General features: G+C 41.5%; 1 protein-coding gene across 2 annotated transcripts in view; it reads right to left on the reverse strand.

Moving 5' to 3' along the window:
• Positions 1 to 22,046, reverse strand: part of SYNE1 (spectrin repeat containing nuclear envelope protein 1) — a 575,530-nt gene that overhangs the window by 89,640 nt on the left and 463,844 nt on the right. For both annotated transcript variants that reach the window (XM_066595961.1, XM_066595958.1), the window contains 6 exons: positions 21,431 to 21,586; positions 19,958 to 20,113; positions 9,069 to 9,239; positions 5,831 to 5,964; positions 3,543 to 3,747; positions 721 to 903 (listed from right to left, as the gene is read on the reverse strand). In XM_066595961.1, coding sequence (XP_066452058.1) covers positions 721 to 903; positions 3,543 to 3,747; positions 5,831 to 5,964; positions 9,069 to 9,239; positions 19,958 to 20,113; positions 21,431 to 21,586 — 1,005 coding nt within the window. The remainder of the gene's footprint in view (positions 1 to 720; positions 904 to 3,542; positions 3,748 to 5,830; positions 5,965 to 9,068; positions 9,240 to 19,957; positions 20,114 to 21,430; positions 21,587 to 22,046) is intronic.

Here is a 22,046-nt window from a genome sequence, read left to right on the forward strand (position 1 = left end):
TCTGTGAGGGAAGTGGAAGCACAGATCGGACAAGGGGTAGTTGGCTCCTCGCTCATCGCCTGTCGGGACGAAGTCACCTTCCTGGAAGGTCCGCTTGAAAAAGTGGTATGCGTTGCTGTGTGCACTGTGACAGACAGCAGTGTGAAGTTGCATATGATATGCTGGTCTGTATGTAGACTGAATACGTTGCTATGCTGAAATGAACGCTGAAGGAACCAGCATTTGGACTTTACCCTGTGTTTTCTGGACATCATTGTGGTGCTGCAACCCCAAAAAAGTAAGCAAGAGGTCCCGGGCAAGTAACCCCAACTTGCCACACTGTCTAAAATGATTTGCGCCAACAGTAATATGAAAGATGTCCCCACATGATTAACTTGCTACATTATAAAGAAAAGTTATGTGTTTTTTAATCCTAACAAACCCTGCATTCTATCACCTGAATCATAATCAGACACTCAAAACCTGATGTGTTTATCATGTTAGGTCATAGTAACTTTATATATCAATACCAAATGCCATTACACAAGGGGGTGGACGGGCTTTGTATAACCCCTTTTTACAATTCTAGATCTTGCTAACTAAAACAACAGAAAATCTAGTCCATAATAACAATAGGGATGCAACGCCCGTTCTTTATGGAAACTTTCATCTTCTATGGAGTAAAGTCGACAAATCTCCAAAAGCATTGGACATGCCCTACATTCTCACAAAACTGTATACCTGCAGGATTGCCTGTTGGCGTTGGAGTGCTTGTTCCAATATTGACAAACGCTGGTTCAAGGAAAGGTGATCGGACAGGATGGCCGCGGCAGCAGACGAATCAACCTGTTGTTTAAGCTGCTCTCCTGTCTCCTGCAGAACAGCTAAGGAACTTTTAGCAGCAAGCAAGTTTTTCAAAAGAACCTGAATGGAGCAGAAAACACATCAATGAGAGAAAAGGAAGGAGACATGTTGACCTATCAATCTTCTGATTTCAGTAATCATAAACCTTTCTAAATGGGTTGCTGTTTTCCTTTTCCAATTTTTTAAACCCACAGAATGCCCTATGAGTTGTGCATTAACCCCTTGAGTGGCACGCCCGGAAATTTTCCGGGACGAGCTCCACTGCTCATAGTGACATAGCCCGGAAGATTTCCGGGCTATGTATCACTATGGGAGCTGCAGAGCACAATGCCACAAGCTGTGACAGTGTGCTCTGCCTGCACAGACCCACAGAGAACAAAGCAAGGGCTTTGAAAAACCAGCAGAAGATATTGCCGATATGTCGGCAATGTCCTGCTTTGTTTACAGGTTGCCATAGAGACCATCGGCTTGTCAGAAGCAAGCCGATGGTCTCTGTGGCAGGGAGAGCTAGTGCTTGGCTGTGAGAGGACAGCTAGGTACCTGCTCTTACAGCAGAAATCAGAGAAAACCTCCGATCTCTGCTGTGTTAACCCTTTACATGCTGCAGTCTATGTGACTGCAGCATGTAAAGGGCTGTCACTGCAATATGTAAAGGGCTGTCACCATCGGACCCCTGGAATGTGATCAGGGGTCCTGATGGGTCCCTGTGGAAGTCCCCTAAAGGGACAAAGAAATAAAAATAAAAAAAGGTTAAAAATTATAAAAAAAGATAATAAAAACACTTGTCTCCCTTTACTTTGTAAAAAATCAAAAATACAATCACACATGTGGTATCCATGCGTCGTAATGCCCCAGAGAAGGAAGTTAATACATTATTTAACCCCTTAATGACATGGCCCCTTTTTTTCTTTTTTCCCCATTTCTTTTTTTCCTCCCCCCTGTTTAAAAAAATCACAACTTGTCCCGCAAAAAACAAGCCCTTATATGGCCATGTCAATGGAAAAATGAAAAAGTTATGGCTCTTGAGACGCAACTGCAAAATTAGTTGAAATTCAATGATTAGACCATTTTAAAAAACCTGCCCTGGTGGGCACGACAGGGTGGTAGGAAACCCGCCACTCAAGGGGTTAATGCTGTAGACTTTAGCAATTGTAATTCAATACGTGAAATCTGTGCGAAAGCCGCACCACAATCTGCAAATGAATCTCAGATTTTGGTAAATATTTAAAGTGTATTTCAGCATTGTATTACTCCCATTATCCCATTAAGTATGAAGCCAGCCTTATGGTGCAATCACATGTAGTGCTCATGGACTCGTCACTTCAATCACCAACGCGATTCCATGCGCTGGCCGCGATCAGTGGAGCTCTGCTGCAGCACCTAATAGCACTCTTAGTGCTCTCTGAAATTAACACCACATGCTGATGTTGGGGTGTATAAAAAGAGATAAAAACCTGTGACCCCAATGTAATATCCCTCTATAAATCCCTTGTAAGATCACATCTCGAGTAAGGGATTCAGTTTTGGGCTCCACATTGTAAAAAAGATAGAGTAGAGTTGGAGAGGGTTTAAAGGCGGGTGACTAGATTGTTAAATGGGATAAGAGATCTCTCCTAAAATGAGAAGCTAGAAAAAAACAGGCTTGTTTAGGTTGGCCACGCAATGCCTTTGGGACCTTTCACACGGGATGGTATGGGCAGCAAGATGCACCACAAGCCGTGGTAAATTCCCACCAAAATTTGTATGCTACCTGCGGATTTTGATGCAGAACTGAAAATGGCTTAAAACCTGCCTGCAATTCTGCATCAAAACTGACAGTTAGACCTGCGGATACTGGTGTGGAATTCCGCAGCTGCGGATTTAGCTGCGTCCTGCGGGGTAATTCCTTCTTAAGTGAGAGGTCCTTTAAGGATGACCTCACTTAGGCTGCCTTCACAAGAATGCTAAAAATCGTGTAAGATTTGTGCGTTTTGAGACAAATATGAACCACATTCTTTTCAATGGGCTTACACACATGAGTGATGTTTTCCTGCATGGCAACGCGATGCTATGCTATGCAGGAAACAAATTGTGGCATGTTCTAGTAGTTGAACTATGGAATGCCCTACCGTAAGGGCTAATGCCCACGGACGGATTTCTGCTTCGTTTCCTGTAGTGGAAATCCGTGGTGCTATTCCGCAGCTATTAGGTTCTATTGAACTTAATAGCTTTCTGCCTTCCAATGCTAACGCTGTGGAATTCTACCGCGGATTTCTGCAGCGTGACAGAAATCGTGGCGTGTTCTATCTTCCATGGAAATATGCTCGGCCAGCTTCCATTGTAGTCAATGTAAGCAGTCTGTCCCGCGATACTTCTGAATACGCGTCACCACCCACCGCCGGCGCATCATGCGCTGCACTGCAAATGCGTGTCGGCTCGAGAAACGGGTCTTTCGCGGCGGATCCAGAGAGGTGAGTATGGGGTCTTTGGGGGGCACAGTGTCGGACTCCGCTGCAATATTCTGCTGGCGGAGTCCGACATGGCCGTGGGCATGAGGCCTAAGAGGGCGTAATGGCAGTGACTAGGACAGCTTTTGAAAATGGCTGGATGCTTATCTCATAAAAAACAGCATTGCGGGTTATAATTATATGTTATGTTTTACTTGTAAAGAATTTATGTGCCTACAAGGTAAAAAGAATGAAAGACTTTCTAATACATACGCTGCATTCCTGTATCCAGGCAGCGTTCTCTTCATCTCCCGCCTCCTTGTTAGCGGTGGTCTTAAGTAACTGATTGGTGCGATCTTCTTGCAGCTGAACACTATTTGAGCACTGAATGCAGAGATCCTTGTATTTCTGCCACAGCTGGAGTAGAGTCTTGCTGGAGTGCAGTTGTTCTGCGATATCTTCTAACAAACAATTCCACCTTACCACATAAAATAACCCATTAGTTACTGAGTTCTACTTGAGGCAACAGATTGCTAATCTTTCTGCAAACACCTGTAAACATCTGCATTCTTTACTTTTGATTTTTATTGTAATATTGGTTTTAAAAACTGGCAGAAAAAACATGTATTAGTGTTCAGTCACATGAGCGCATTTGCACTGCGTATTTCACGTGCAAAATTTGCGCACGCTAAATGCACTGAATATATGCTATTGATTTCAATTGATTTGTTCACATGAGCCTATTTTGCATGCACATTTCATTCGTGCAGAAAAATACGCAGCATGTTCTATTTTCATGCTTATTGCACACGAAAATGGCGTATATTAACCCTTTCCAATCCAATTTGTATCCTGGCTTTCCTAGGGGGCTTACTCTTTTTCTGCCATTATACAATGGCGCTATATGCTGGCTAGAGCCAGTACTGCATGAGGTGACACGTTGGATAGGTCAGACAGCAGAGAGGCTGGCAATATACAGTAAGAGAACCCCGACGGATGTCTTCCAACATCGGAGCTGTACAGCCTTAAATCGTAATGTCTTCACAGGTCAGACAGTGGATTGGAAAGGGTTAAACTAATTAAACTTAGGCGGATACAGACGTATTTGCGTAGGCGTGTCCAAACATGAAAAATTCGCCAATAGAACAAGACAAACCGAAGTCTTCAATTTCAGTAGATATGTTCACACTAACATGTTTTTTCTGCGCAAAATCTTCATCCGAGAGAAGACAGGTCCTGCTCTATCTTTGGCTGCGTTACACAGAATTCTGCCATAGCCTTCTATTGCAGCTCAAAAAAAAGGAGCGGGGGTAATTACCCTGCATACAACGCAGGGAAAAGAATACATCTGGCCCTAATAAGGCATTTAATTGCCACTCTATTTTAAGGGAAGGGAGTAACACAAAAGCGTGTAAACTGGCATGTCGATCGCAACAAAACCTCGATCTATCTGCTAGCATGTACGTGTACTGGCGATATACGCTCATCTAAATAAGCCCTTAATTGCCCATGGAAATCAATGGGAGAATGCTTTCCTGGGGGTTTTTTTTGCGGCTGTCCTGCATAGTGCTAGGGTGCATTCAGACGAGCGTGTTTATGTGTGTACATACGTGCGCACATAACCACACCTCTACCAGAACCATTGGTTCCCAATGGTGTGTTCACATGTCCGTGTTTTACAGGTGCGCAAACACACGTACCTGTAAAACATAGGACATGTGTGCACCACAGGTCTGAGGTGCGTGTCAATATTCCCCGTGGGAAGTGCCCTCATCACTGAACACTGTGACAGCACTGTCACAGTGTTCAGTGACAAGGGAACTCCCCGCGGAGAGTAAAGAATCCCCGGCAGAGGATCGCAAAGCTCTCCCATTGAAAGCAATAGGATGTCGGCACCCCCGCAGTGATTTTCGGGGAAGGGCTTTAAATATAATCCCTTCCCTGAAAACCACAGCAGAAGTTGCCGGCAGACCAGTGCTTTCAATGGGGCTGCCATCAGCAGCCGCGGCCCCATTGAAAGCAGTGCTGCACAGACCTGTATTCACGCGTGTTTGTGCATGTATGTGGGTGCGCCGGTTTTGTGAGGACCTATGTATGCACCAGCACACACTCGTGTGAATGCACCCTTAGAAACAGGTGTCAAATCTCGTCCAACATGGGAACTACCCTGTTTCCCTGAAAATAAGACATAGTATGATTTTCCAGAATTTCTGAGGATGCAAAATGATTTTTCAGGCTTTTTGAGGATGCTTGAAATATAAGCCCTACTCCAAAATTAAGCCCTGCTAACAGTTAATTAAAAAAGTCAATTTAAATAGTGTCCAGGCAGCTATACATGTAAAAAAGTTAAACCTTTTTGAACAAACATTAATATAAGACACTGTCTTATTTTCAGGAAAACACAGTATGCAGTAAAATGTCAGACGAGGGCCAACACTGGATTGGAAATGGTCAATTTGAGTTTGAAGACCTTCATATACATTGATCCAGAATATATCACTAATAGGGGAGTTAATCTGCTAGGACTGAAGAAGTAGAAAGTGCTTAGAATCTGCCGTTACCTTGTAGTGACCTCTTTTAAAGTGCTCTCCAGTGTTTCTCCCACTGAAGAATTACATTCACTCAGGAGCTTGTTGGTTACAGAACCAAACTTGTTTAAAATTGCCTCGTGCTTCTCCAGCTCTTCCTGTAGACTCTGTTAATACACAACATGAACTCAGCTCGACTGATAGAAGTAAAAAAGTTTGGCTATAATTGAAATAATAGTGTAATGATAAGCCAAGAGTCTTACAATGGAACACAAATACAGACAAATAACTGTTGTTGGAAGAGGAGGAGGTTTAGCCTAAGGCCGCTTCCATGTGGCCGTAATGCTATACTGCAGCTACAATATACAGTTTGTAAAGTTTGTTGAAAGTAGAGTGGCCACTGAAAGGGGTTGTACAACAAAATGAAGTTATGCCCCATCCACAGGATAGGAGATAACTATCTGAATGGTTTGGCCCCGCTGATTGTGAGAACAGCGATCCCGAAAGTCCTTAGGTGAATGGATCAGTGGTCACAAATGCACATGCTACTACATTCAATGGAACTGCTAGAGACAGCCATTGCAATTTGTAGTCTGTACTGCACTGACTCTATGTACCCAGGCAACTCCATTGTGCATGTCTCGTGGGCAGTACAAAGAGACTCAGTAGAATAGATCTCAAACAGCCCTGACATGATGAAGGACATAGGTTTCAACCAATGAGAAATCCATGGATGCAGCGGCGTCACATCTATGAGGCAAGTTAAGTTCCTGGGATCAGTGGGCAGCCTGCACTGCCCGCTGATCCTCTATGGCAGTATTTAAAGTTAATTGTATCAGCGTCTTTAGGACATGGACACAATGAACACTGGCAGCGCTGGTGTACACTGGGCTCCTTGCACTGTTGCCCAGTGCCTTCTCTGTGATGCAGGTGGCGCGATGATGTCATTGAACTGCCTGCATCGTTACACAGGATGTCAGATAGAAGAGTCCTGGGGGTATATAGAAGGCACCGTGGGGGAGGTGAGTGACTTCATCATTTTTCCTAAGGGGGACATTATGGCTACCACAGGAGACATTATGGCTATTTATTACTACAGAGGACATTATGACTACTTTCTTACTGCAAGGGTCGCTAGTACACAAAACCAGGATGCTGTTCTTGCGGCACTCCGGACATCCCGCGCAGGCGCACAGGACTATGTTAGACGCCGGTACGTATCAGGGAGCAGCTGGGCTGTAATTACACTCTTTCCTGAATATGATGGAGATGGGATTTCCACACCTGATGCTGATCCTGGACAGTATTCACACACTTGGGAGAGGAGGTGTGTCCACATGTTGGTTTGTAATTGGTTGTCTTTTTATATATATTTTGCATATGTTTAGTGGTTTTATAAGCCTGATAAAGACCACATTTGGTGATCGAAACGTTATTTGTATGTGGAGATAATGAAGTTACATCTTATGATGTGAAAAAGAATTTTGTGGATTTCTGTGTGCTGCTCAATGACCTTCGTCTGCTATTATGGCTAGTACAGAGAAATTATGACCACTACAGTGTACATAGTATGTAAGGCCGAAAGACATGTCCACGCAGTTCAACTACTACAGGGGGACATTATAACTATTACTACAGGGTATGTTATGACTAGGGATGAGCGAGCGTACTCGGAAAAGCACTACTCGCTCGAGTAATTTGCTTTATCCGAGTATCGCTGTGCTCGTCCCTGAAGATTCGGGTGCCGGCACGGAGCGGGGAGCTGCAGGGGAGAGCGGGGAGGAACGGAGGGGAGATCTTTCTCTCCCTCTCTCCCGCCCGCTCTCCCCTGCTCCCCGCTGCGACTCACCTGTCAGCCGCAGCGGCACCCGAATCTTCAGGGACGAGCACAGCGATACTCGGATAAAGCAAATTACTCGAGCGAGTAGTGCTTTTCCGAGTACGCTCGCTCATCTCTAGTTATGACTATTACTACAGGGGACATTTTGACTATTTATTGCTATAGGGGGACTTTGTTGCTATAGGAGACAGTATGGCTATTACTTCTACAGGGAATATTATGGCTATTTATCACTACAGGAGGCATTATGGTTACTTTCTACTACAGGGGAAAAGTATGACTCCTTGTTTACTACAGGGGGTGCTATGAGTTACATTATTATACAAAATTTAGGAAAAACTATGTGTGGCACTATTAAAACTTTATCTTAATACAGGAATTATGGATTTGAAAAAGCAAATAACCAAAGACGTTCGTGTGGCAACCATTGAAGAGACAAACTGTGTCCAGGAGAAATTGTTACTGCAGTCTGGACTGGATGGAGAAGAAAATGACTAAGCTAATTAGATATGACATCATGTGTGAGTCAGTGTCATTGTTTATTTGGTCACTGGCTACCTATGATCAGTCCTGTAGTAACTGTATGATCTGAAGAGTGATGATGGGTAGTAGCAATCTTGTTTGTGAACTGACAACTCCCATCATACTTTACCATTTTTCATGTCGTTTTAGCAAATACTAATTCAGAAAGCAGAGGCTGACTTTACTTTAGAGTTTCCCTCTTTATTGATCTGGGTTTTGGTGCTGTAATTATGTACTGAGCTTGGTTCTGGTGCTTGTATATTTACTAAGCTTGGTTCTGGGGTTGTATTTATGTACTGAATTTAGTTCTAATTCCGTATTTATCTAATGAACTCTTCTAGTATTAATGATTACAATAAGGGCTTAGTCACACCGGCGCATCCGGGTGCCAATGCGCCCGTCTTCCTGCATGAAGAGGACGGCAGCACTGCAGGTATGGCCGACTCTCCGCAGCGCCGGAAGAAAGAACACATGACTGGCAATGGAGCCGGTCATGTGTTCTTTCTCTGCACCAACAGTGTGGCTGTCTTATCTTGCAGGAAGACGGGCGCATTGGCGCCCGGATGCACCCGTGTGACTAAGTCCTAATATATATTTGAAGTATTCTAATCGGTTTATTAGTTTAAACTAATAAAATAATAATCCAATAAAACAATTACAATGCTCCAAATATATATTATTGTAATCATTAATACTAGAGTTCATTACAAAAAATACTGCACTAGAACCAAACTGAGTACATAAATGTTTATATACAAGATTGCTTTTTTTCCCTTTGTCATCAGTGAAGTAATGCCTTTTTTGGCAGGGAATAATATGGGGAGGGAGCACCATTTCACAATTTACCTCAAGCAGCAGAAAGGATAGGGGAACCCCTGCATAGAAGCCATTACTATGAATGTCTCTCACCTGCAGGTTGTCTACTTGAACCTTCACGGCTTCCATGGATCCTGTCAAGAGCCGGAAGCGGGAGAGGGAATACCTGGCTTCCATCAAATAGCTGTTTAGCTCTTCATAAACCTCCTTGTAAATGCTCCACTGATCAAGTACTGACTGTAACAATATCTTTAGCTGACACACCTAAGAAAAACAATAGAGACATAAAACAAATGTGACTTTTTTCTGCCTTTTTCTTTCTTTGTCCATGGGCTTCAGGTGAAAAGAAGAACAAAAGATTTCAGTTTTGGTAGCAATAAGCTTTTGTGACTTCAGTCCCCTGTTCTTGGTTATTTACACTGCTGGTCAATCCACAAAGGAAAAGTGACTGGAGCAAAAAGTACATTGTAGTTTGGTTGGCAATGATTGTCTTATAATTGTGATTGAATGCAATCCAACAAGTACAAAGGAGACAACTACTATATAGCAGCGTATCATTACCATATGCAGTATTCTCAGGTTTTGCAAAACAAATTCTGCTTAATTATTTAATTCAGTTCAGGAAATGGCTGAGATACAGAAAACAGTAACCTAAAGTAAGGTTTGGAAACACTGATGTTCAAAAGCATCACACGTATAGAATATAAATGCAAATGAACATATTAGAACAAACAAGATCCTGAAGAAGCTGGTTCTACTTACAGCCATGTGAGGCCAAGTCTCATACCAATGACGGCAAACATAAAAGCAAAAACATGCAAAGGTAGCACATGCTGCGTTTGTAGAAGACGGATGGGAAAAATACGGCCATGTAAATAGATACATTAGCTCCATAATACAGTCCGCAAAACATGGACCAAACACGGAGCAAAAAGATGCTGAAAGTGGCTAGAGGGAGGTTTAACACTGCTTTTTTTACAGAAAAAATGCTGCTATTTCGCCTACAATTCTCTCTATAGTCTAATGCACTGTACCAGGTCTGGGCGGTTTGATAGAGTGATGGACATTTGTATGACTATACAAGAAAGGGATACTGTTATTTCTTCAATATGCTGTGAAGTGTTTTTGCTTTTGTTTTTGTACTTTATACTATTTATAAAATCTAATAAAAAGAGTTTTAAAAAAGCTGCTATCCCGTGGCAGTTTTTAATGTGCTTTTTTGAGCCAAAGCCAGAAATGGGTCCAGCAGAAGGGAAAAATTTATGTCCTTCATATATATTTCCAATTTCTTTAGAATTCACTTTTGGCTTTGATTAAAACATAAATAAATAAAATAGGACATGAAAACTGCCACAAGGACTGTATTTTTTCCCAAAAAACACCCTGACGGTGGCTTCACACGAGCGTGTTTTTGTGCGTACATAAGTGTGCACCCATGTACATGCAAAAACACGCATGAATGCAGGTCCGTCCATTGTTTCAATGGCGCCGCGGCTGCTGACGGCGGCTCCATTGAAAGCAATGGTCTGCTGGCACCTCTGCATTCTTTTCCAGGAAGGGCTTTTCATATAAGCCCTTCCCTGAAAAACAAAAATTTTAGTGTGAAAGAAAAAAAATATACAAAAAATAAACTTACCTGTCCGCCGCTGCTGTGTCCCCTGCGGGGATGAAGAACACACCTGCAGCATGCGACAGATGTTTCCTTCATCCCCGCTAGTAAAAAGAATTCCCTGCTGCTACAGATGCAGCAGAGGAATTCTTCAATTCTCTACCGCAGCTGTCACACATAACAGCTGCTGTAGAGGATTCTGCTGCCGGAACACTGTCAACAGATTTCAGGGAAGGGCTTAAAATATAAGCCCTTCCCTGAAAATCCAGTAAAAGTGCTGTAAAAAAACAAAAAAAATAGATACTCGCCTTGCTTCAGCCCCATCTTCTCCTGCTGTCCACTGCTCTAAGGTGCTGATCTATCAGCAGGCGGGGATTAAAAAAAACCCACCTGCTGAAAGAGCTGAATGTAATTGGCTGAGGTGCTCAGCCAATCACATGCAGCTCTTCCCGCGGCTCCATTGAAAACAATGCGTGCATTCCCTATGGTGCACACATGTCCTATCTTTGCAGGCACACGCCTGTAAAGCACGGACGTGTGCACACACCATAGTGAATGCATTGGGTCTAACAGACGCGTGTTTTTGTGCGTGCATGTGCACGCACAGAATACACGCTCATCTAAAGCCACCCTGTGGGCTCAGTTAGACGAGCGTGTTTCCGCACTGAAAAAAAAAAAGCACCGCATGTGCGGGCGAAAAACCGCACCTACCAAAGAAAGAACATATGGCTGGCAATGGACGTGGTCATGCAGGTTTTTTCTCATACGCAGTGCAGTTTTTTTCTCGCACGGATCTCCGCTCGTCTGACTGAGCCCTGAGTGAGAGGTGTACCTATAGGGGTACAGAGGCTGCAGTCACTACCAGCCCCTAGAGCTGGTCCAAAGGCCTCTCTATCATATAAGAAGACACCAGTGTTATAAATGGCACATGGTAGGTAGGAGGCTCTATTACAGATTTTGTATTGGGGCCCAAAAGCTTCTAGTTATACCTCTGCCTTAATGTGAAATTACCTTGCGGCAAGCGTTTGACTAAAACAGCGGAAAGATAGGTCCTGCCCTATCTTTCTTGCATGTAGTATTAATGGGAAAAAATTCCGCTAATTAAAACAAAACCATTGAAATCAGTGGTTTTGTTTTATACTGTTATGTGGTCGTGATTATCACGGTCGCATAACAAGACTAAAACACGCTCATGTGAAGAAGCCCTAGGGAACCTTTCACACGGGTCGGAATTAGTCCACTCGGACATTTCTACGTCACAATGTTATCCATGTGATGCTTGAATTCTGCATCTGTTAAAATCTGTGCATCTTTACTTCAAACCCGCAAGATTAAATTCCGTAGCGGAAAAGCTTTCTGCTGTGGAATTAAGGAGGTCTTGTGGAATTGTTGTTGCAGATTTCTAACACACAGGAGATGCAATTCTGCAATTGAAGTCTGCAGAAAAAAACGCAAGAAACTCCACAAGACGTTCTTTATAGCACAGTTAAAAACGCAAAAAAACCTACATCCACGCTGCATCCTGTACACATTTGTATATATTGTGGACTGTGGAAAAAATAAGGCAAAGAACGAGTGGTGAGGAAAAGGTCCTGTTCATACTAAGTGGTATTGTTTGCTATTTAAGTCATTGTTAGGCTGGCTGCACACGGGCGGATTTGCATTGCATAATCCCCCTCCAGATTCCGCAGCAAATACTGTCCATAGCATGCAATGCAAAAACGCTATTTTCCTGCACACGAGCGGAAATAAATTGCGATTTTCTCCTCGTGGGGAAAAAAAATCGCAGCATGCTCCATTTTTGCACGGATTCCACGCGGACGGCTTCAATTGCAATCAATGGAAGCTGCCCGATCCGTGGCCCTTCCACAATTGACACTAAGGAAAGGTTGCGGACTCCGCGTCATCTGAGTTTAAAAAAGAAAATCTGTACTGCCTAGTCCGACGGCTCGCCAATGAGCCTTTAGCTATGACCCTGTTAATTACTGCTTGTCCTAAACTAAATACAGAGAAGTGCTATACAGAGAAGTGATAGGTGAACGTGAGTAAAGGCCCTTTTACACGCAATGAAAATCACTCAACATTCGTTCAAACGGACGAAAACGAAGGATAATCGTTATATGTAAACGCGGGCAGTTGTGCACTATTCGTTCAATTGTCATTAGACAAAGTTTTTAGGTTGGCATGAAATCCATCGTTTGACCACTGGAAATTCTTTCAGTTTGAATGCAGATCCTTCAGCATCTCCAGCAAACAGAGAGGTCTTTGTTTTCCTTCGCATACTAATGAATACAATGTTTACTGAGCCTTGGGGAGAACAATAGAATATGCTGGCCAGATGTGTGCTCATCTGGGCCAAGTGTTTATGCAACAACAAGCCTAAACACACACCCAGCTGAGCAAACTACTCCTGGAGGAAAATGCAGGAGATTAAAGCCATTAACTGCACCTGTCATTTTATGCAAAAATGTCCGCAGTTCATTCAGTTGTTCTGCCATTTAACCCCTTCAGTGGTGGGTTTCTTACCACCCTGTCGTACACACCAGGGCAGGTTTTTTAAATGATCTAATCATTTAATTTCAACTAATTTTCCAGTCGCGTTCCAAGAGCCATAACGGTTTCATTCTTCCATTGACACAGCCATATGAGGGCTTGTTTTTTGCGGGACATTCATGAATAGCTATATCTTGAATGAATAGCTAAGGGCTATGTGTGATTGGCTGAGCGCTCAGCCAATAGCTAAGCAGTAGCTGCTATTGGATGAGCCCTCAGCCAATCTGCACAGCCCTTTCAGTAGGCGGGGATTTTTAAATCCCCGACTGCTGAAAGAGCTTAATAGCAGTGCGGGGGAGCCAGCAGGAGGATACGGCTGAGCACAGGAGAGGTGAGTAATATTTTTTTTACTTTTTTTTTTTACACACTTATTGATGATTATCGGGGAAGGGCTTATATTTCAAGCCCTTCCCCGATAATCCTTTTCCGGGACTTGGCAGAAAGCATTGATTTCCATGGGATCGGCAGCAGTGCCGATCCCATTGAAAGCAATGGAATAGAATGCCGCTGACTTTTGCCACAGCTGTGACAGCTGTGGCAGAAGTCCGCGGCATTCTCCCTATGCTTTCAATGGGGCTAGCGCTGCTGTCGCTGGTCCCATTGAAACCACTTGCGATATGACGGTTCTATACCGGCCTCTTTCTTGAGCTGCGAGAGTTTTCTCGTGCTCTCGCAGCGCAAGAGAGGAAATATCGCAAGTGTGCGTCCACCCTAAGGGAGACATTTTACCAATTCATAAAAAAATAAATAAACTCATTTAGAAATTGATGGTAGCAACAAATCTCATAAAAATTAGTCAGAGCCATGTCTACCATTTTATAGCATCTTCTCTTCTTTTTACAACAGTCTGTAAACGTCTGGAAAGTGAGGGACCAATTGCTGGAGTTTTGGGAGAGGAATGTTGTCCCATTCTTATCTGATGTAGGATTCTAGCAGCTTAAGGCCTCTTTCACACGAGTGTCATTTTGACGCTCCGACAGCCGCACTAAAAAATTGCGACTATCGGAGTTTAAAATTGTGTGAACGAAAAATAGCCGCGACCATAGTGGTGGCTATTCTTTGAGATTTTTCATAGCTGGCTGTGGCATCTTGCAGCCAGCTTACGCCGCAGCCCTGAAATCCTGCGGTTGCCAGAACAATTAAATGACTTTAAATGCCCCAACTAGAGGCACCTGTCACGGTTTAACAGCGCTGGCTGCTGTTAAACTCCCTCCCTCTTCATTTTTTGCCTGGCTCACATAGACTCCCATAGAAGTCTATCCAGGTTCTGGCATTTTGCCATCAAAAGATAGGTCTAGACCTATTTTTTTATGAAATAGAATATCAGCATTAAAATAATGCGCATATGTCCTATCTTTTGCAGCATGATTTTTTAGTTGCATCAAAAAATTGTTCATCTGAAGGTACCCATAGGAAACCATGATTTCCAATATATGTGATTTTAAGGCGTGCCCTATTTCACATTAAAATGAACTAGCTCTAACAGTCCTGGGTCATCTTTGTGGAAATTTTTATTTCATAATGTTTTTCTGTTGCTGAAAAGGTCTGATTGATTGCAGAAGGCCAGTTCAGCCCTGGACTCTTCTTCTGTGAAGCCATGCTGTTGTGATGGATCCAGAATGTAGTTTAGCATTGTCTTGCTGAAATATACAAGGCCTTCCCTGAAAGAGATGCTATCTGGATGGGAGCATATGTTGTTCTAAAACCTCTATCTGCTGCTCAGCATTGATAGTGCCTTTCAAGATGTGTAAACTGCCCATCCCACAGGCTCTAATGCAACCCCATACCCTCAGAGATGAAGGCTTTTGAACTGTGTGCTGATAACCAGCTGGATGGTCCCTCTCCTCTTAAGTCCGCAGGATACGTAGTTCATGGTTTCCAAAAAGAACTTCAAATTTTTGATTCATTTGACCACAGAAGTTTTCCAGTTTGTCTCAGTCCATTTTAAATTACTTTTGGCCCAGTGAAGATGCTGGTGTTTCTGAAATGTGTTGCTATATGGTTTCTTTTTTGCATGATACAACTTTAACTTGCAGCTGTAGATTACATAGCAAACCGTGTTCACAGACAATGGTTTTTGGAAGTATTCTTGAACCCATGCAGATTATTTGCATTACAGCATTACAGAATCATGCATGTTTTTAATGCAGTGATGTCTGAGACCCCGTAGATTTCGATCATCCAATATTGACTGTTGGCCTTGTGCACATGACAGAGTCTTGGAATCTTTTGATGTTATGTACTGTAGATGGTGGGATATTCAAAGTCTTCGCAATTCTACAATGAAGAATATTTTTTTGAAGATGTTCCACAATTTCTGGATGCAGTTTTTCACAGATTGGTGAACCTCTGACCATCTTTTCTCCTGAGAGACTCTGCCTCTCTAACATGCTCTTTTTATACACTGTCATAAAACGTAGTAGAAAATTGACCTTCCAGCTATTTTTCATTAGTAGTACTTTCTCTTCCAGCCTTTTGTGAGAAGTGTTGTTGCCATCAATTTCTTAAATAGTTAATTTTTCTTAATAAAATGGATAGATATATCCATTTCCCTTTCTGATGTGTTCTATGTTCTATTGTGAATAAAATATAGTTAGGTGAGATTTCCAAATCCCTGCATACTTTTAAACAATTTTTTCCATTTTACACAGCATCCCTACATTTTTGGAATTAAAGTTGTATTATCGCGTCAGGGATACTATACACAGAGCCTAATTATAAATAGATTTGCAGAAAAGAAACACTATAGCATGCAGTCAGTCAGTGCTTTAACACTGCAACCTGTATTATGAAAATGATGATGGCTGGAAGCTGAATGGTTGTTGACGGTACAATTTTTTTTTTTTTAAACAATGCATGTTAGGACTCATTCTCACGACCGTATGCGTAAAACACTGTGTTGGTCATGCAGGATTTTATCGTTCTGTGTGACGGCTCATGAGCCAGCCATTGCCGCATTTGGCAGCGAGTGCACTGCGCATGACAGCGTATCTGACGCACAAGGTTATGCGCAGTGTGACTTTATTTTTTTACATTCATCGCTCTGTATCATAGTGGGGTTATGTATGTATCAATGCCCATACGCAATATATTGGGTATGGACAGCGTTGCATACACTGACCATCGAAAAGAATAGGGCTCACACTGAGTGACACGAGGTGAAATAGAGCATGCTGCGATTTTTTTCACGCGCATATCTACACTCAGTTTTTACACGCTAATCAATGAAAGTCCATGTATGTAATACGCGCGAAAATCCTGTGTATGAGCCCTTAAGTGAATTAATAAGCAGCAATTGCTAATTGTAATAACATACTGTAATACATTATTATGATAATAATGATAATTTCTGCTACAGCTTTGCAATAAACATACTAGTGATTTATACATTTAGGGAGCAATGTAAATTCATGGCACAGAAATCGTCCAGAAACGTCTGTGATCTATAGTTCCTTACTAAATTAGCAAATGGAGAAGTAAGTAAACGGGGTTAATCAAATACAATATGTTTTATTTTACTTCTATACTTGGGTCTGGGGAAAAAACATTTCTCCTTGCGGAGACCACAAAGTTGGCTGAGGGAGTCTCTTTTATAGATCATGCAATGTTCCCTGGGAAAATGGTATGTAAAACGGAAACCAGAGGGTTGCTTTAAGGTCCAAAATTTGTAGTTCTGATAATCCAGCTCCGAAGAATAATACAGGTTGTAACTTAGAAAATAGGGGTCACGGAGAGCGCCAACACACTATGTATATATACCACAATGATGCTCGTGTGGTAACTCACCTGGTGCAAGGCATATCACCCTCAGGTGATTATGCCTGCACCTGACATCCTGGTGTGCTTGTAAAGATTACTTTATCCAGGGTATACCAAAGACAGATAAGCAGAAAAAATCCAACTTTCTGGAGAGCTGCGGGTCACAATATAACTCCGTTCCTCCTAGGAGGTCGGATGAATCCAAAGAAACTACAGAAAAAAGACTATAGACCTGCGCTACTTGAAATACCAAATCAATTATGTATGTCTCAATAATCAGTATTTCCAATAGAGACAAACAAAACACTTTATTTTATACAAATAAAAGAAAAGAGGTAGCAACCTCCTCAGTTTGATATATAAAAATACTTGCGGGATCCTTATACATGCGACGCGTTTCGGCGCAATATACGCCTTTCCTTGAGAAAGGCGTATATTGCGCCGAAACGCGTCGCATGTATAAGGATCCCGCAAGTATTTTTATATATCAAACTGAGGAGGTTGCTACCTCTTTTCTTTTATTTGTATAAAATAAAGTGTTTTGTTTGTCTCTATTGGAAATACTGATTATTGAGACATACATAATTGATTTGGTATTTCAAGTAGCGCAGGTCTATAGTCTTTTTTCTGTAGTTTCTACAGGTTGTAACTTGGGATCAGTACAAGATAAGTAACATAGTATATGTACAAAGTTACTCAGCCTGTCATGCAGAACATTTCCCTGTGTAAACTATGAAATAGAAAGAGCTATTCTCCTAACAAACAACTTGATAAACATCAATGAGAATGTTCAAATGCAACAAAATCATTTCTACATAGATATATAGGCTTGTCATGTTGAAAATCAATCCCTTCAAGATTGGCATATGTAAATATACATTATGCAGTCATGAGGGTTGTATGAAGCAGGTTATAGAGCCGAGCCAGCTGCACACCCGATTGCCAGCTGTTTTCAACAGCTGACAGCCACTGGCAATGGCCACTATTGGGCTTTCTCCAATCACAGACTTTTAACTTCAGGTGCCGTGGTCAATCCTGACTATGGCATCTCAGCAGCTAGTCAAAGTGGGGGCCCTTCTAGTGTGCCATCACCCCATCTTTGCATAATGCGAATTTGGGGTGCTGAAGCGTTGCCATATATAGATGACTATTAAAGGAAATCTATCAACTTGAACATACTGTCTAAACTGCAGGCATCATGTTATAGAGCAGGAGGAGCTGAGCAGATCAATATATATATTTATGGGGAATGATTCAGTTTAAGGCCTTATCTACACAAGCGGTTTTAGGTGGCTAATTTAGCCGCAATAACAAATCGCGACCATCTGAAGCATTGGTTTCCAATGTATTTACTGAGATGAATAATTTTTAGGCGAGTAAAAATGTTGCGCCGGAAAAGATAGAACATCGGTGCCCAAAACCAGTGACCGATTTTATACACAGCCGGAAAAGATAGGACTTTCCCTATCTTTTGCCGAGATATGCTGCAGACTCCCATAGACTCCTATGGGAGCTGCAAAAAAGGGAGGGGGAGGGAGTTTAGCAGCGTCCAACGCTGCTAAAACAGCTGCCACTATTTAGCTATTAGAAGTAACTCTGAGGATTGATGCCAACCAAAGGTTTACCCAGCTGCAACATATATATGCTGCAGCCACTCGTATGAATGGATGCGAAATGCAAATTTTGTCCGCGACTCGATTGTGGCTATTTTTCATTCACTCGATTTTCGGCTGCGATGTGGCCAGCGTGAAGGCGCATTGCTCGTGTGAGTGAGGCCTATCTTATTTTATTCATTTAGACCTCTGTATTTTCTGAGCTGAACAGCCAAAGGGGCGGTCCTATCAGTGATTGACAGCTACCCCTATATGCACAGGCATACACAGCTGTCAATCACGGATAGGACCGCCCAGTGGACTGTTCAGCTCAGAAAATGCAGAGGTTTAAATGAATAAAATACAAGTTATACTGAATCCTTCCCCATAAAACGATATATGAGTTTGCTCAGCTCCTCCTGCTCTATAGCATGATGCCTGCAGTTCAGACAGCATGTTCAAGCTGATAGATTATGTTTAAGTCCCTTGGCTTAATAGGTATCAATGAAAAGTACTATATGCTGCAATAAAGAAGTACTGCGTCATATGGTACATGTGATCAAGTCCCATAGTGGTACTAATAAACGAGATTAAAAAAGGTGTAATAACATTTTTAAAAATATTTCCAAATTTTCCCATAAAAAACAGAAACGATGAAAAAACAGTAATTGGCATTTCAGTGTTCATAAAAGTCAGCACTATTAAAATAATGCATTACTTAACTCATACAGTGAACTACATAAGAAAGTAAGCACAATGCCAGAATTGCGTTTTTTCTTCTTGGGAACCTTGTCTACTAAAAAAACAATTACTAAAAAGTGATTTAAAAAGTGGTGTATACCCAAAAATGGTTCCAATAACAACTACAGCTCACTCTGCATATCTCTCACACAGTCTAATTGACAGAAAAATTGTAAAAAATTACGGGTCATAGAATTTACCAATGGAAAGCAATTTGTTTTATAAAAGAAATACATTTTTTTTTACTTTTTAAAAGTAGCAAACCATAAAAACACTACTTGAATTTAGTATTGCAGTAAACGTACTGACTTGTAGAATAAAGTCAACATGCAATTTTTACTGCATTGTGAACATTGTAAAAATGAAATTGCCTAAAAATGCCATTGCTTAATTTTTCTCTCATTTTACCCCCACTTAATTTAGAAAATTATTTCAATATATTACATACTACACTAAATTGTACCGTTAAACAATACAATTTACCCTCCAAAATTGTAGCTTTCATGCAGCTATGTTCATCGAAAAAATGAAAAGTTATGGCTGTTAGGTTAGCATGATAAGTGAAAAGCTGAAAAATCTCTAGTATGAAAGGGTTAACTACACTGCCTACAACACGTGGCCCTCACAGCCACTGGTCTGTGTATATTTGCCATGACTCACACATCCTTCCAACATGGCTTGTAGTCTATGAACATATACGGTATATGCTGGAGATTCAGAGCACTGACCTTACAGTCCAAATTCGCCCAAGATTGGTTTAGTTCACTGAGGGTATTCATAACTATAGCAGTAGCTCTCTCTTTTTTATTCTGGATTAATGATATTCCACTTTGTCCAACTTTCTCCAAATCTTTTTCTTTGGCCTTGACAGCTTCTTCAAGATCCTGAAATGAACCAAAATAACCGTGAGATATTAATATGTATATCATGCATCTTATGATATTGTCTGGGATGTGATAATTTAGAGTAGGAAAGCTTGACTTGACTAGGTTCACATCTGCACCTTTGGGTCTGTAAGGACACTCCATCAAAGGTTCAGACATTTTTTATGGAAAAAAATAGCGCTGCATGCAGAATTCTTGGCTGAACCAACAGACTCCATTATAAGTCAGTCGGGTCTGTTGGGGCATGGTGAGCATTGTGCAACAGAACTGGCCATACATTGTGGTTACCATTTATAATGTACATGTAGGGTGAGAACTGAAGACAACTCATACAGCATATGTATGAAAAATCAAGTGTTTTGTGGAGGGAAAGATGGATTCTATATTAGCATAATTTCTCCTCCTCTTTCATCATCTTGTTCTGCAAAAACTATCTGATTTTTGTACTGCTCAATAAATGTTTGCTTATCTTCTGACCTTGCTATGGAAGTCAATGCACTTTGGCTGCCTTCTAGGGACCGTTGCATAAATCAGTGTGCCTAGCATACTGAATAGATTTTGCAGTGCTGTATAGGTAATCCAAGATTTAGAATTTACTGCTATCTATGTGATTTTGGGGCAGTAAAGACGACAGATAACACAATGCATGTTTTACTGAACAAAGGCTTGGAAAATATTTTTTTTACTGGCATAGACTACGTAAAAACAGTCTGCCTATGTACATCAGTTCTATGGTGACATCTTCTGGTCAAATGAAAAAGGTTTGGTACGGTGTTAGCCAGCAGAGCAAAGTGTGATTGTTCTCAGTAAGAGAAACCAAGTAATCCTGTAGATATGATACCTTTTAATGTCTAACAAAAATACATGATGTTACAGCAAGCTTTCGAACCTACGCAGGGTTATTCCACAGGCATAATGCAACAGATATAAAAAAGTATTTATATAAAAACATATCCCATGTGATCATATGTATATGTTTTTATATGAATACGTCTTTAGATCTGTTTCATTATGCCTGAGGAAGAATCCTGCCATTAAAAGGAATAATATCTACAAGATTACTTGCTTTCTCTTACTCAGAACAATCACACTATCTTCTGGTCAGTACTGAAAAAGCTCATTTTAGACAGTCAGACATTCATGTCATATACTTACACAAGCAGACAGTGAAAATGAATCTATGTATATGCAATTGAGTTCACTTTCTATACTTTATCATACTATATTACATTTTTTACATTGTTTAACTATTACATATTTAAGCGCAAAGAATTACATTCCAGTGACGACCCATACAAGGAGGGTCCCTGGAGTTACCTGACATTCCTTTAGGCTGTTCTGGGCCGACGCCTGATCACCAATGCTTTGTTGCTTCTGCAACTTCTTTTCTTGCTTCTCAAACCAGGATTTCAGACTCTGTACATTGTTTTTATATTCTGTCCAGGACTCTAATAATCGCTCAAGCATTTGGATCTATTAAAAAAGAAAAGTCCGGATGTAAAATAAAATACATAGCCATTACTATTATTACAGGGAGTTAATCAGCGCTAATATTTATAAATCTACATAAAACACTCCGCTGTGCTAAAAACTCTATGTCGTCTGTATTCTGAGGTTGTAAAAGTCTGCATTTCTTTTAATTTGCTGACAGTGGACAACACTAGGCGTTGAAATGGCATGAAGAACCCTCTTATCTAAGGGTGGCCATACATATTATATGAATGCCGGCTGAACCCGCTGATTTCTTTGGGACTGGCAGACCATCTGGATGGGGCTGTCATAACTCTCTGTCGACAGCAGATGTCAGGAGAAAGAAATGCTCAACATACCCAATCCCTTTGTCCTTAAGTGAGATAAGCCCCTGCATGAGGTGTCTGGCAGCAGCTTATTCCCTTTGCCCATTGAGAACACATTGGTGGTTAGTTCGACCAAC

Source organism: Eleutherodactylus coqui, chromosome 3, assembly GCF_035609145.1.
Source record: "Eleutherodactylus coqui strain aEleCoq1 chromosome 3, aEleCoq1.hap1, whole genome shotgun sequence".
In the NCBI taxonomy this organism is placed as follows: Eukaryota; Metazoa; Chordata; class Amphibia; order Anura; family Eleutherodactylidae; genus Eleutherodactylus; species Eleutherodactylus coqui.